The 15,115-nt window shown below is 32.0% G+C and overlaps 1 protein-coding gene and 1 pseudogene across 1 annotated transcript; both read left to right on the top strand.

Annotated features, from left to right (window-relative positions):
- The first annotated feature begins 3,309 nt into the window (after nt 1–3,309).
- On the top strand, nt 3,310–4,717 carry LOC107951399 (mitochondrial import inner membrane translocase subunit TIM17-2). The gene is made up of 2 exons (XM_016886446.2): nt 3,310–3,432; nt 3,811–4,717. Exon 2 carries the CDS (start codon nt 3,867–3,869, stop codon nt 4,572–4,574), a length of 708 nt encoding a protein of 235 aa, XP_016741935.1. The 5' UTR covers nt 3,310–3,432; nt 3,811–3,866; the 3' UTR covers nt 4,575–4,717.
- Nucleotides 4,718–11,710: 6,993 nt separating this feature from the next.
- Nucleotides 11,711–15,056, top strand: LOC107951393 (receptor-like protein kinase HSL1; annotated as a pseudogene).
- Nucleotides 15,057–15,115: the final 59 nt, after the last annotated feature.

Here is a 15,115-nt window from a genome sequence, read left to right as displayed (position 1 = left end):
AAGTAATGAAATCGGCTTTGACTACAGTATTACATTCACATAGCTAACTAAGTCATTTTATTAACACACATTCTCATAATCATACTTACTTCACACTTCATCAACATATATACACAAGGTATCAACCTTTCTAAAAGCCGAAAATTCGTTAGCCGATCGCACGAATACTATTTAAAACGAATCGACTTTTCCAATGCACATGCAAACATACCTTATCGTTCGGGTTGGTCGAGCATATTTATTGAATTAGTTACAGCACAAAACGCTCACATTCAAACCCAAGTTTCTTCGGTATTTAACCGAATACAGCCGCAAACACATTTGCCTTCGGGTCTTAACCCGGACATATCAACTTGCATAATTGCCTTCGGGTCTTAGCCCAGATATATCATCTCGCATAATTGCCTTCGGGTCATAGCCCGGATATATTAACTCGCATAATTGCCTTCGGGTCTTAGCCCGGATATATCAACTCGCATAATTGCCTTCGGGTCTTAGCCCGGATATATCAACTCGCATAATTGCCTTCGGGCATAATTGCCTTCGGGTCTTAGCCCGGATATATCAACTCGCATAATTGCCTTCGGGTCTTAGCCCGGATATATTCCAATGCTCATGCACACATATATCAATAATCATAACACATCCATATCATTTCTTCGTTACTAAGGCTCAAACACAAAACATTTATTAAACCTTTCAAATCTCGGCTCAGTAGCCGCACACAAAGAGCATAATTTCAATTGGCTTTATAACATAGTCTCTAAGCACATTCGACTATCCGTCATAGTATGACTATTCATTTCAATATAATTCAAGTAGGGTCATTACTCGAAGACTTACCTCAAATGTCGTCGAACGACTTCAACGGCTATTCAATTACTTTTTCCTTCCCTTTATCGGATCTAGTTCCCCTTTGCTCTTGAGCTTAAGTTCAACAAAATTTAAAATAGTCATTAATCGACTATTCAAGTATTACTTTCAGAATAATATATATATTGATCCGACTTTCACACACATAGATTATAGTAAGCTTTATATTAATCAATAAATAATTCATCGGCAAACTTTCATTAATGTTTACAACAAAATCACATATTCACTACGAGCTGTTTTCCTGAGCAGTAGTTACTAAATTACTTATAACTGGAGCTACTAGACTCCAAATCACTTGCCGTTAATTTTCCCTGAATATAGACTCGTATATCTTCCACCCATAAAATTTTCAGAATTTTAGGCTTGGCCAATCAATACCAGATTTTTCTTAAAGTTTCCCCTGTTTCACTGTTTGACTATTCTGACCACTCTTCACTACGAATCCAATTTCTCACTTTACAGAATTCCAAATGTGTTGTATTTAATCTCATTTGAAACTAGACTCATTAAGGAGTCTAAGCATATAAATTTTATCTTATAACCATTTTTGTACAATTTATAATGATTTTCTAAAAACAGAACAGGGAATCCAGCAGTCATTTTGACTCAGCCCCACAATACTTCAAATATCTCTAGATCGGTAACTCTTTTGTTTCTATAGTTTCTTTTGTAAGAAAATAGACCCTTGAAGCTTTAATGACATAATTCACTCAGCTTCTAATTCAACTCCTACAAATTATGGCGATTTTCGAAAATCACCTTACTACTGCTGTCCCAAGTAGATTACTACCAATTCACCATATATCAACAATTTCATATAGGTTTCTTCTAAGCTAATAATAACCGAACCATTTAGTCAAGCTTAAGGCTGATTCTATTTTGTTCATGTTAAGGTCACACCTCCCTTAAAAGAAATTCCAGCCTTCTTAACTTTAATTAGCTACTACCTATTCTTTAAACATTAAATACAATGCAATTAACATTTAAACCTTTATACCGAATTTGCTCACACAATAGTCCTTGACCGAAAGTTCTTAGACTCTAGCTACCCTAATGTCATTCCTTGAAACACATCCGAATATCACGTTCAACACCTCCCATCAACAAGTTAAAATTTCTCAAATTCAATTACTAGTGCTTTTATAAAACATAAACAAAAATACATTAAACATTATCTCCCCAAGAATCAATAGCATAACCGAATACATATGTTTTTCTTTCTCCCTAAATTAGATTCGGCAATCCCATAAGCCATATTAACCTTAACTTTCAAGCTAAAACAATTAACAATTTAACACATCCAACCTAACTATCCATCTAATGTCATCAAAACTTCTACTAAAAATTTTAAGCTCCTAGGCCGAAATTCAACCCTCATAAATAACCTAATTTCAATCCAAGATTCAAGTAGCTTTTAAACCAATCCTCCAAATTATGCATACATTTTCAAGAGTGGCATAAAACATACCTTTTTGTATCAAAACACCTTAGCCGAAATTCAACAAGAGTTTTTTCTTCTTTCTTTCTTCTAGTTTCGGCAATGGAGAAGTAAAGATGAAACACTTTGGTTTCTCCTCCCACTTCTCATTATATTATTTCCTTTAATTCTATAATTCCTTTAATATCAATTATTAAATCATTTGTTAATACAAAATTATTTTAATTTTTGAATTAGTGGAGCATATTCCTTCCTTGGCCGGCCACCATGTTTATCATGGGTAAATTGACATGCAAAACCACTCCTTTCAATGCATGTACTATTAGACCATTGTAAAATTAACCTCTCACTTTCCAACAAAGTTTCATATAAGTCCATATTAATAAATTCACATAAAGATGATCAAATTAATGCATGAGACTTTCACACATGCATTTACTCACATCATAAACACAGAATATAACTTTTAATTATTTATAAGACTCGGTTTAGCAGTCCCGAAACCACTTCCCGACTAGGGTCAGTTTTGGGCTGTCACAGCTAGAGCTACCATGTCAGCAAAAAAATAACAATGTTAGGCTCGGGTACCAATATAATGGACGCAAAAAAATTTGGGTACCAATTTGAGGCAAAAAAACCATAAATACCAATTCGGGGAAATAGACAAATTCGAGTACCAAATTTATATTTAACCCTTTTTATATTAAACAAAAGAATATATTACATTGGTTCCCTTTATTAAATTGTAAATAATTTTTGTCCCTATAAAAAGAACAATCCTGCTAATTAAAAATAAATATATATTTGTACAAAAAAAATTAATTTATCCGAAAATATTAAAATTACAGTAAAAAGGAGTAATAAATGAAGAAGCCTCTAAAGAAGATCCACAAAAGAAGCCCAAAGGCGAAGACCATCAATTTATGCAGGCCATTTCATATATAGAAAAGGAAAAGGCCAGAGAAAACCCAATACCCAAAAAAGAGGTTTCTTTGCTAGCCCAAAGGTTCAGGCCTTTTAGGGTTTATGGTTTACTTCATATCCTCCCTGCTTGTTTCATCGATAATAATCAAAATCTTTTATGCGTTAGTGATCCCTGTTTTCCACTCAAGATCGAGGTAAAAATTCGATAGTTTCACTCATGCAATACAATTAAGTTATTTGCTTTTATTTATCCCAAATAGTTTCTGGGTTATGCAGTTCATGGTCTCAAAAGTGATGTTTTTCTAGGGTTTTACTTTGTTCTTATTTTGTTCCATGGGGTTTTAGCTTGGATCGCGTTTATGTTATTTTCTTTGAGAAGGTTTCATTTTTTACGTCATTTGATACGATAGGATTTTGCTATTTTATGGATTTTATTCTATGCCTTTCTGTATTGGTTTTGTTTGGTTTATGGATCATTGTAGTTTGTAATTAACGTTATTTTGTTGCAGTCAGACTAGGTTAATTTTTGCTGAACCGTTGTCCTAAACAAATCTAAGTTTGTAATTTTGTAGGGAAGTTTAGAACTTCAGGGTTTTTTAATAGAAAGGGTACTGTCTTTTTGTGAATCATGGGAACTCCAGAAACATCTCGAGAGCCATGCCCTGATCGAATACTCGATGATATTGGTGGTGCTTTTGGCATGGGTGCCGTTGGAGGTGCCGCCTTTCACTTCTTGAAAGGCACATATAACTCCCCAAGTGGAGCTCGGTTGATGGGAGGAACACAAGCAGTTCGTATGAATGCCCCTCGCGTCGGTGGTAGCTTTGCTGTTTGGGGTGGCCTTTTCTCCACCTTTGATTGCACCATGGTGTACCTCCGACAGAAAGAAGATCCATGGAACTCGATTATAGCTGGTGCTGCCACCGGAGGGTTTCTTTCAATGCGTCAAGGACTTGGTGCAGCTTCCAGATCAGCAGTGTTTGGTGGGGTTTTGCTTGCATTGATTGAAGGAGCTGGAATCATGTTGAATAAATTTCTCAGTCAACCACAAATGCCTATCATGATAGAAGAGCCAGCACCAAATGTAGCTGGAATGCCTGGATACCCAATGGGGCAATTGCCAAACCAAGCCCCAGTATCAATTGACAGCTTGAGACAGGCCTCACCTTCGTCATCGTCAACATCATCTGGTTCCTCATCGGATTCTTCATCTTCATGGTTTGGAGGACTTTTTGGTGGTGGAAAGAAGCAGGAATCAGCTACAGGCAGTGGAAGTAAAACTGAGGTTTTGGAGAGCTTTGATGCTCCTCCGGTGCCATCATTTGAATACAAATGAATTTGTGGCTTAGCCGTTGCCATTTTGCCCCTATTAGCATCAAATTCCGAACTTATGTATCTGCATTGCTGCCCCTTTTTAATATGGATAATTAGAAGTGTTTTTGAACTTATTCATTCTATTGAATCAGTAGTGTTTATCCACATTTACTCCCATATTTTTCTTTATTATTGTTCTCCAAAATGCACTGGGATTTACTTATTCCGCCCCCCCCCCTCTTTTTTTAGCAACGATCCCATTGAATCGATTGGAGGCATTAAATTTGTGGTTGCGAAGGTTATTCTCTCGAGGCCAAGCCCTTGAGATAGGTACTACTAACTACCTGCAACTCGTGGTTCCCTCTTGTCATATGAGCCCCAACAATCAAATTTCGGCCTTCCAGTAGCTAAGCAAGCAATTTGGAACCAACAAACAAAGCCTACTTTTAATGGCTCCCCCATACATGTACTTCATGACACAAATTTCTACAAGTTTTTATGCTTCATCATGTCAAAATCTAGAAAGGCAATCATGATCTTGGTTAATCTATACTAATTTGAGTTAAATCAATTCAACAATTATAAAAACACCCAAATGTAAAATACAAAACAATATGTAACGGATGTATCATTATTTTACTATTTTTATAAATAAATAAAAACTGTATTTTTAACCCACCCATGTTGTTTTGATGTATCAAACAGTGTGTATATTCTAGTATCCTTGCAAAGTTTCACATAAATATAAAAAGGCAAGCAAAGAATCAATGCAAAGTTAGGATTTCCATTTTCTGAAAAGAGGGTATAGTATGAACATGTAATTAATGGATCTTTAACTGGAATAAGAGTTGGCATAGAATTAGCACACAAGATTCCAAAGAATATTTACAGCGGCCGCTAATCTGGCATTTGTTTCTGTGTTGATTAAAACCCAAGTAAGCAATATGATCCAAATATTTGACTATTATCCTTACAGCTTAACTTTCAATTTACTTAAAGCCATCGCCGCCTGAAAGTAAGGAAATGAAGAAAGGCATCATGATAAAAGGGTGTTTAAATCAACGAGTTCATACTTGGCTATGCTTTCATTTGGATACTCATGCACCAGGTAACATGTTAACAGCCAAAGGCTTTGGCTTATACGAGCCATTTGTGGTGGTTGACTTGGTCAATTTTTTCTTCATTGTGGTGCAAACCTTGTGGGAATAAATTTGTTAGAGAGACACTTCCAATACTTTATTTATTTTTTTAAAGTCATATTAAGTTGTAGATTTTAATTACATTCTGCTCACTTAGCAACCGCACAATGTAAAGGGATCAACTTGTTCAACAAAGGAAAATAATAAAATTGGAAAATGGCGGGGATTGGTAGCACTATAGAATTCCAGGTTCTCTTTCATAACTTTCTAAACTTCGTAATATACTTTCTAGCAAAACTGGTCATAGCAGTTGCAATTTGATAGAAATGTAAACGAAAATGCAAGAGCAATTAAATCAGGTCACCTAACATTTAGAAATTGGATCCATTTCTCCTTTTCAAAACCCTTTACTAGGTCGATGTTTTAACCCAATACCACTATTATTTTACTTTTTACTCATAACTAAAAGATTGATGCTTACTTAATTTCTCAAAATTTGTACTTTTTACTATCATAACCATATTAAAATCATTATATTTTATATAAATTTTAATATATTAGTACTTCATATTATATAAATTTTATGATGATCTTATATGTATCTGTTATCAAGAATAATAATACTATATTTAAAAAAAATATTTTATCTATATAAAATTTTCGACATACATATAAAATCAAACTTTATAGACAACCGATAGTTAAAGTTATTACATATATATTGAAAATAGATTATATATTTATATGTATTGGATATTGTGTAGACTTATTATAGCTTAACTAAAAAAGTGGATTGAGTCATAATTTGATTGATATCGATATTGTTGTCAATGTAGGAGGACGTAAGTTTAAATATGTTGAAACGCATTATTCTCCTATTTAAGGGTTGAGGAGGGGCTATAATTATAGATGGTTCTAGGTAATGTATAAAAAAAAACAGATATGATAGAAACCTATAATGAGATCAAGAGTCTAGTTAGGAGGGCTGGCAGGGACCCCAGTACCTTTAAAATAGAAAAAAATTTATTTCACCCTTCAAAATTTTTAAAAGTTTAAATTAATAAAGGTAAAATTACACTTTGACCCCCTAAAAATGATAAAAATTTAATTTAATCTTTTAAAAATTATAAAAATATAAATTATTAAAATAATAAAATTATATTTTGACTATTATAAAAATTACAATTTAATTTCCAACCAAAAATTTTTTTTAACTTCGCCTGGTTCCAGTGTTGACAAAATAAAAAATCCAAATTTATTTGATAAACATACAAATGGTAATATATAGATTTAGATAAAAACAAACGGCAAGGGAATTGTAAAGATAGCTTTAATAAATGGTCATGTTAGCGACAAAATACCAAATCAATTGTTTAAATGTTAATTGCCAGGTTCTTCAAGCCGATTAGTTAAATATTCATTTTCATATTTAATTTAAGTGCTACATTTTTCTCTCTATCTAGAAACTCTTTCGGCTTTTTCTAAGCCATCCACTTAATTATTTTTTAAATATATATATATATGTAAAAGAATATAAGTTGATGGATGAGCTTCAGCAAGTTGAGCTCAATGAAAGTTGCTTCCAAGTTATTCTAAAATCGCATACACGTGTGTAACTTAATCACGATATCATATTTTTATTTTAGTAATAATATTTTACAAAATTAATAATATAAGAAAGTTCCTTTCGTAACAATGTGGATATATTCAACTTAATAATGAATTTATTTAAGGCAATGGATTCATGGTTTTATATATAAATTTTTTATAACTGTTAAATTTATTAATATATTTATACTTGTTATGCATATAAATTTTTAAATTGATTTGATATGGTCGAAATATTTTACATAAAATAAATAGTTAAAAGTTTTAATTTATACTAAATTTGGCATGCATGATCCACATAAAATAAAACATGAAATATAATGGTTGGATTGTTAAAATATTAATCGTATAAAAAGTTATAGAATGGTGCAAAATCACTTATGTTTTTTTTTTGAACAATCTCATTATAAGTTTTAATCATATGTGATTTTTTTAACACGGTGCCTAAAACTACTCATAGTCCCTCTCAACTCATAAATAGGAGGATAATGTGTTTCAGCATACTTAAACTTATATCATCTTACATTAACAATAATATTAATGCCAATTAAATTAATATTCAATCGACAAAATAACTTAAATTTTAAGTTGTTATAAGTGAATCATTTACTTTATTTAGTTATGTGCTTTTTCTGGTAATTATTTTATACCAGTAAAATATAAAATATTTTATAAGTAGATTTAGGATGCTATTATAAATATAAATTATTACACATGACAACATTATTTTAAACATGTTTATGGAGTTTTTATATTCAATTGATACTGTATAAATAACTACCCTTTCTTTGGTTAATTTATTTGTTCAGTTTTTTATTAATTTTTGCTTAATATTTACTTATGAAATTAACTTTTTTTTTTAAATTAAAAAACTTATCTAAAATATGAAATATTAGAAATTCTAGAAGGTTAGATAATATGAAAAATTATTTTTCAAAATTTTCGAAGGAACAGTCGTCCAATCATTATCGTAATCTTTTTCTTTTCTTTTCTAGATGAAAGTGTGCGAAATGAACTTAAAAAAAGTATTGTTAAATCAAAAGGTAGATATATTCAATAGTTTGACCGAAAAACATAGCCGATTGAACAGTCAACTAACTGTTCATTATTTTTATGCTTTTCAAACAAGAAATTAATTAGGTGTAAGAAATATATACGAATCTCATTACTTCTCTGTCATGTTTTTGTAGACTCTATAATTTTGGGTATACTATTCCTTTCGGGTTTTTTTTTTTACGAGGGTAAACTGTTTTTTCGTTTTTTTAAGTGATTTTAAAATTAAATCATTTTTATTTTTATCATCTAAAAAAGTATTAGTTTAATCTTTATATTAAAAAATTTGATTAAATTCAATACTCAATTGAATTTAATTGAATGCTACCATTCTTTTCTCTTTTAATCCTAAAATTTAGATTTCATTTCTCTTAAAAGATATCATTATTTTTCGCGTTAAATCATTGTTATGAACATTATCTTGTTAATTAACAATACCGAGGGACGCTTCTTCTTTTTTCCTATTTTTCATGTTTTCTTTCTCTCTTCTTCTCCTTACCCACAATTGTCACTTCTCACAATTGTTGTTGGGATTGTTCAATATCTTCTTCGGCATTAGATTATTAATCCAAAACCATTAAAATGAAGCTCAAGGCCTCCTCTTCAAATGCTACTCCAAAGCTTTAGATTTTTGTACTCTTATTTTTTAATCTCATAATTGATATAACCTGATTTGATATGTTTTTTTACTTTTGAACTCTCCAGCAATAATATTTTTAAATGAGAAGTAGTAATTATAATTTCTTAATTAGAAAAAAGAGATAAATTTAATGGTTGAGTGACTTTTTTTAATTAATTTCTTTAATAACGATAATCATATTAACAAAAAAGGTTAAAATGGTTAAAATAAAAATAACCTAAATTTAAATTTTAAAAGTTAAATAATTATTTAATTCAAAATGTTATGAGAAAAATAATTCCTTTTGGGCCACATGAGAAAAAGAATTATAAAAATATAAAAAGTTAAATAATAAATTCATGTAATAAAAAAGTATGGGTACTTGGATCAACTTTATCCACTGTTTTGTGTTAAAACAATCAACGCTTTTTCCTTTTTGTTTTTCCTTTTTTTTTTTGTTCATGGAACACCCTGTTGCACTTGCATCAACGCTGACGTCCTTATTTATTGACCGACTTGAAAATCTTGTGATTGACTGAAGCTTCAGCTTAAGCTGGCCCGAAGCTTTTGGCTTGAGTTGTTATTGTGCCAGGAACTCAATTTTCCTCTATGGTTATGAATTAAGTTTATTAAAATTTCGATTAAAATTAAATTAATTAATTTAATTCAATTCAATTAAATTAATTAATTTAAGTCAGTCAAAGTCGATAAGATAATAATATAAAATAATAAATAAAGTTTAATTTTTTAAAGATATTTGATCGCTCATTATTAGAGTCTTAAATCTCAATTTTAAAATTCTAATTATATTTGAATTTAATAAATCCAATTTATCTTATTTCGAATTTATTAATTTCAATTATAGAGAAGCATCAACGTGTTGAAAGCAGTAATGTAAATGTAACCATATGCTTTTTTTTTAATCTTTTTACCAATAAACTTGAAAGAAAAAAACTTTCATGTTCCATTTCAATTAAATTTAGTAAAATTAAATTAATAGTGATAATGAAATTAATGACTAAAGTGATAAAATTATATATTATAATAGTGAGGTAAAATTTAATAATGAGATATATGTTTAGATTCAATGGTAAGACAAAATAAGATTAAAATAGAAAATGATCAATAATTACATTTTATCGCATTAATATTTTTATTTGAATTTATATAATACGTTACAAAATTATAAAATAATAAATAAAATATTATATTTATTTTTTAATGATTACTTATTTTTAATTTATCATATTAATTACAATAATAGACTATATTTTTATTAATCTATTATATAAAATTAAAACTGTTAATTTTTAAAATAAATAATATGCTAAAAGAATAAAAGGCAGAGATTGTTCCAAAAAGATAAAGGTCAACATTGTAAAAATGTCCTTCTGATTGCCCATAGCCAACTAACGATGCGGCCAAGCGGGCCTCGGCTCAAGTAAAGCAGCACACCTTGGTTGACTATTTGCCCAATATTCTTCACACACACGAAGAAAAATCCTCATTCGGTAAAATTTCCATAGAGCCCCCTTTTGGTAGGGGTTGGATCGTACTTTTCTCCATCTATAAAAAAAATTAAATTAATTTATTACGTTAGTAAAACGAGAATTGATCATTTTTTTAAAAAAATTATTCATTTCTAAATTAAACCATGTATGCTAACATGAGATTTTTAATAATATTAGATATTAAATATTTTTAAAATACAATATATGAGATAATAGTTTACTGTCACATAGTAATAATTCAGTTGGATATAAGTAAAAGGTTAAGGACTTATTTGGGCACTAATTAAAGTTTAAGAGTTTTTCTTAATGTTTAATGACTTATTTGGGTATTGACTAAAGTTTCAAGAGCTTTTTTGTGTAATAAAGATATAAGGAGTTATTTATATGAAATGAAAATGTGTAGAGTTTATTTAGTATATTATCCAAAGCAGACTCATTTGTCTTAATTTAGCTTATTTATTTATTAATACCAATAGTGTTATTTGATTAATTGGTAAACACTATTGGGTGGCACTATTAAGTTTGATTGTGACTTAAATTTTTATTACTTATTTTATAATAAAATTTTAAAACTTTTATTCATTTTAAAATCAATCAATACAATAACTTAAAAAAATATGATTACAGTAAGTCCGACCATGTTTTAAAGTACAACAAAATTTAATTTATAACTAAATAATATAATCCAAAATAAAAGTATTTTCGTTAGGATTTAATTATATCTTGTCTATTTTAATAAAAAATAGAGAAATTATTTTTTATGTTAAATTTATAAGTAATTTAGTCTGTAAAAAAAATTTCATTCAATTTTATTGTTAAAAACTGTAATAATTGATTAAATAATTAAAAACAATTACATATAATATATAAAGATCAATTTTTAACATAAAAAAAATTTAATAAAATAATTTATTTACTATAATTTAACATGTAAAAATTAATTTATTTATATTTTTAATAAAATAAGCAAAATACAGTGATTTCATAATATAATTTTTTAAGTCAACCCAAATTAAAAAGAATCCATGTCAAACCAATGAAATGTAAGTAAAAAACACACAGAAACCAACAAAAAAAGGCTAACTTATTTTTATTTATTTAGTTTTTTTGGTTGTAAATTGGCTTCCTTATAATCATAGAAACCAATGAATATCCCAAATCCTCCTCCTGCCAAAGTCGAAGTCTGTTTCGTTCTTATACAAAACTTAGAAACAGGCTGTGTTGAAACATGTCTGAACTAAGCTTATCCTTTCTCTTCCTTCTTTTCATCTCTACACCCTTCAAAGTAATCTCCCAAGACATAAATGCCGAACGAGATGTTCTTCTCAACTTTAAACAGCAACTGGGCAATCCACCATTCCTTCAATCCTGGAACTCATCTTCCTCACCGTGCGATTGGCCGGAGATCAACTGCACCGCCAATTCTGTCACTGAAGTTCATCTCCATGACGAGAACATTTCCACACCGATTCCTTCAACAATATGCGACCTTAAAAACCTCACTCTCCTTGACCTTGCTTTCAATTACATCCCTGGAGAGTTCCCAGCTCTTTACAATTGTTCAAAGCTCCAGACCTTAGACCTCTCCCAAAATTATTTTGTTGGTCCAATTCCTGACGAGATTGACCGGTTGTCAGCTCTGGTTTACTTGGATGTTGGTGCTAATAATTTCTCTGGTAATATTCCAGCAAGTATTGGAAGACTACCAGAGTTGCAAACCTTGTACATGTACCAAACCCAGTTCAACGGGACATTTCCGAAGGAAATTTGAAACTTATCCAATCTCGAGGTTTTGGGTTTGGCTTATAATGACTTTATCCCCATGAAGATACCTCAGGAATTTGGTCAGTTAACGAAGTTGTCCTTTTTGTGGATGACATTCACCAATTTGATAGGCGAAATCCCTAAATCTTTCAACAACCTTACCAATCTGCAGCACTTGGACTTAGCTAGAAACAACTTGGAAGGTCCAATTCCTAGTAGGCTGTTTTCGTTGAAGAATCTAACGCATGTTTATCTCTTCAAGAATAAGCTGTCTGGTGAGATACCCAAAGTCCCAAACCCGTTGAAGCGTTGAATTTAAAAGAAATTGATCTTTCGATGAACACTTTGACTGGCTCCATTCCAGAGGATTTTGGGAAGTTACAATATCTGGACTTTTTAAGCCTGTTCTCGAACAGGTTAACGGGAGAGTTGCCAACAAGCATTGGTCTTCTTCCTGCACTGAGAGATTTCCGTGTTTTTCACAACAATTTGACTGGTATTTTCCCACCGGAGTTCGGCCTTCATTCGAAGCTCGAAGGGTTCGAGGTGTCAGAGAATCAGTTCAGTGGTCAACTGCCTGAAAATTTATGTGCTGGAGGTGTTCTGCAAGGAGTGGTTGCTCATACAAATCAGCTCAGCGGGCAAGTACCTAAGTCGCTTGGAAATTGCCCCACTTTACGCACATTTCAGCTTCAAAACAACAATTTCTCAGGCGAGATCCCTCAAGGTATATGGACAACCTTCAATTTGTCGTCCTTGATGTTAAGCAACAATTCTTTTTCGGGCAAACTACCAAGTCAACTTGCATGGAATCTGTCGAGGGTGGAAATTAGTGACAACAAGTTCTCCGGTGAAATTCCGGTCACCATTGCAACATGGACAAATTTGGTCGTTTTTCAGGCGAGCAACAATTTGTTTTCAGGCAAAATCCCAAAGGAGATAACGTATCTTTCTGACCTTACAACTCTGCTTCTCGACGGTAATGATTTTTCTGGTGAATTACCATCTGAAATAATTTCATGGAGATCGTTGACTACATTAGATGTCTCTAACAACAAGCTTTCTGGTGAAATCCCTGCTGCGATTGGTTCCTTACCTAATCTGCTTAACTTGGATTTATCAGAAAACCAATTCTCTGGTGGAATTCCTCCTGGCGTTGGCGACATGAGGCTAACTTCACTCAACTTGTCATCTAATCAACTTGTCGGCAGGATCCCGAGTCAGTTAGATAACCTTGCATATAATAACAGTTTTCTGAACAATGCTGGTCTATGCGCAGATAATTCGATCATAAAACTTCCGGATTGCAGTTCCGAACACCGTGATAGCAAGAGGTTTTCCTCTAGATATCTTGCCATCATTCTAACAATTTCCGTCCTTGTTTCCATAGCTATCCTTGTGTTGAGCTTCTTCATAGTTCGAGACTACAGGAGGAAAAAGCGCAGACAGAATCTAGCAACATGGAAGTTGACTTCGTTCCAGAGATTGGATTTCACCGAAGGAAACATACTGGCCAATTTGACAGATAACAATCTCATCGGAAGTGGTGGATCGGGGAAGGTTTATCGAATTGTTGTTAACCGTTCTAATGAATATGTTGCTGTGAAGAAAATCTGGAATTGTAAGAAACTAGATTACAAGCTTGAGAAAGAGTTTTTAGCAGAAGTTGAAATACTGGGCAGCATTCGCCATTCCAACATAGTGAAGTTGTTGTGTTGCATTTCCAGTGAAGATTCAAAGCTTCTGGTTTACGAGTACATGGAAAATCAGAGCCTTGATAAATGGCTTCATGGGAATAAGAGATCATCAATGTCAAGGATGGGTTCAGTTTTGGATTGGCCAACAAGGTTGCAAATTGCTGTTGGAGCTGCTCAGGGGCTATGCTACATGCACCATGAGTGCCCAACACCCATCATTCATCGTGATGTGAAGTCGAGCAATATCTTATTAGACTCCGAATTCAAGGCAAAAATTGCAGATTTTGGACTTGCTAAGATGCTAACTAGGCATGCAAGTTCTCACACAATGTCTGTAGTTGCAGGATCTTTCGGTTACCTCACCCCAGGTAAATATCCTCTAACTTGATTGATAATCCTCCTTGAATCAGAAAAAGTGGAATCCTGTTTTAACACAAAATGCCATTTGAATAACAGAGCACGCATATACAACAAAAGTGAATGCAAAGATAGATGTTTACAGCTTTGGCGTAGTACTCCTGGAATTGGTGACAGGAAGAGAAGCCAATAGCATGGATCATAATATGAGCTTAGTACAATGGGCGTGGCAGCACTTCTCAGAAGATAAGCCAGTAGTTGAAATACTTGATCCAGAGATAAGAGAATCACCTTATTTGGAAGAAATTAAAATGGCATACAAGGTAGGAATTGTGTGTACGCGTGCATCTCCTTCTACCAGGCCTTCCATGAAAGAAGTTTTGCATGTCCTTCGTAGCTGTTGTCCGGAGGATGGTAAAGGAGCCAAAAAAAAGGTTAGCGACATTGATGTAGCTCCACTTCTTGGCACTGCCACTTACCTTTCCACTTACAAGAACAGTAAGAAGGTATCCAACGAAGATGACAGCATGATTTACAATGTCTGATTGACGGTACAAAAAGGGACATGGGCACCCATGTCAAAAGGAATCCCATGAGTGGAGGGGCTTTGCTTGTTTATTTCTACATTAACATGGGATCAGTGTATGTATGCAGAATGTATCATTAGCTTAGGTTAGTTGTAGTCTAGCTGAACATGATTTTGGCCATCATAAATTTTCCTTCTTTTCAATCAATCTTCCATTACGAATTTGAATATCTAAGGATCTAGCTCAATATACTAGTAATAAACTATTTAAAAACATGACTGAATTTTT

Source organism: Gossypium hirsutum, chromosome A05 (genome assembly GCF_007990345.1).
Source record: "Gossypium hirsutum isolate 1008001.06 chromosome A05, Gossypium_hirsutum_v2.1, whole genome shotgun sequence".
Lineage (NCBI taxonomy): Eukaryota > Viridiplantae > Streptophyta > Magnoliopsida > Malvales > Malvaceae > Gossypium > Gossypium hirsutum.
Note: the sequence above shows the minus strand (reverse complement) of the source record. Positions and strands in the feature narration are given on the sequence as shown.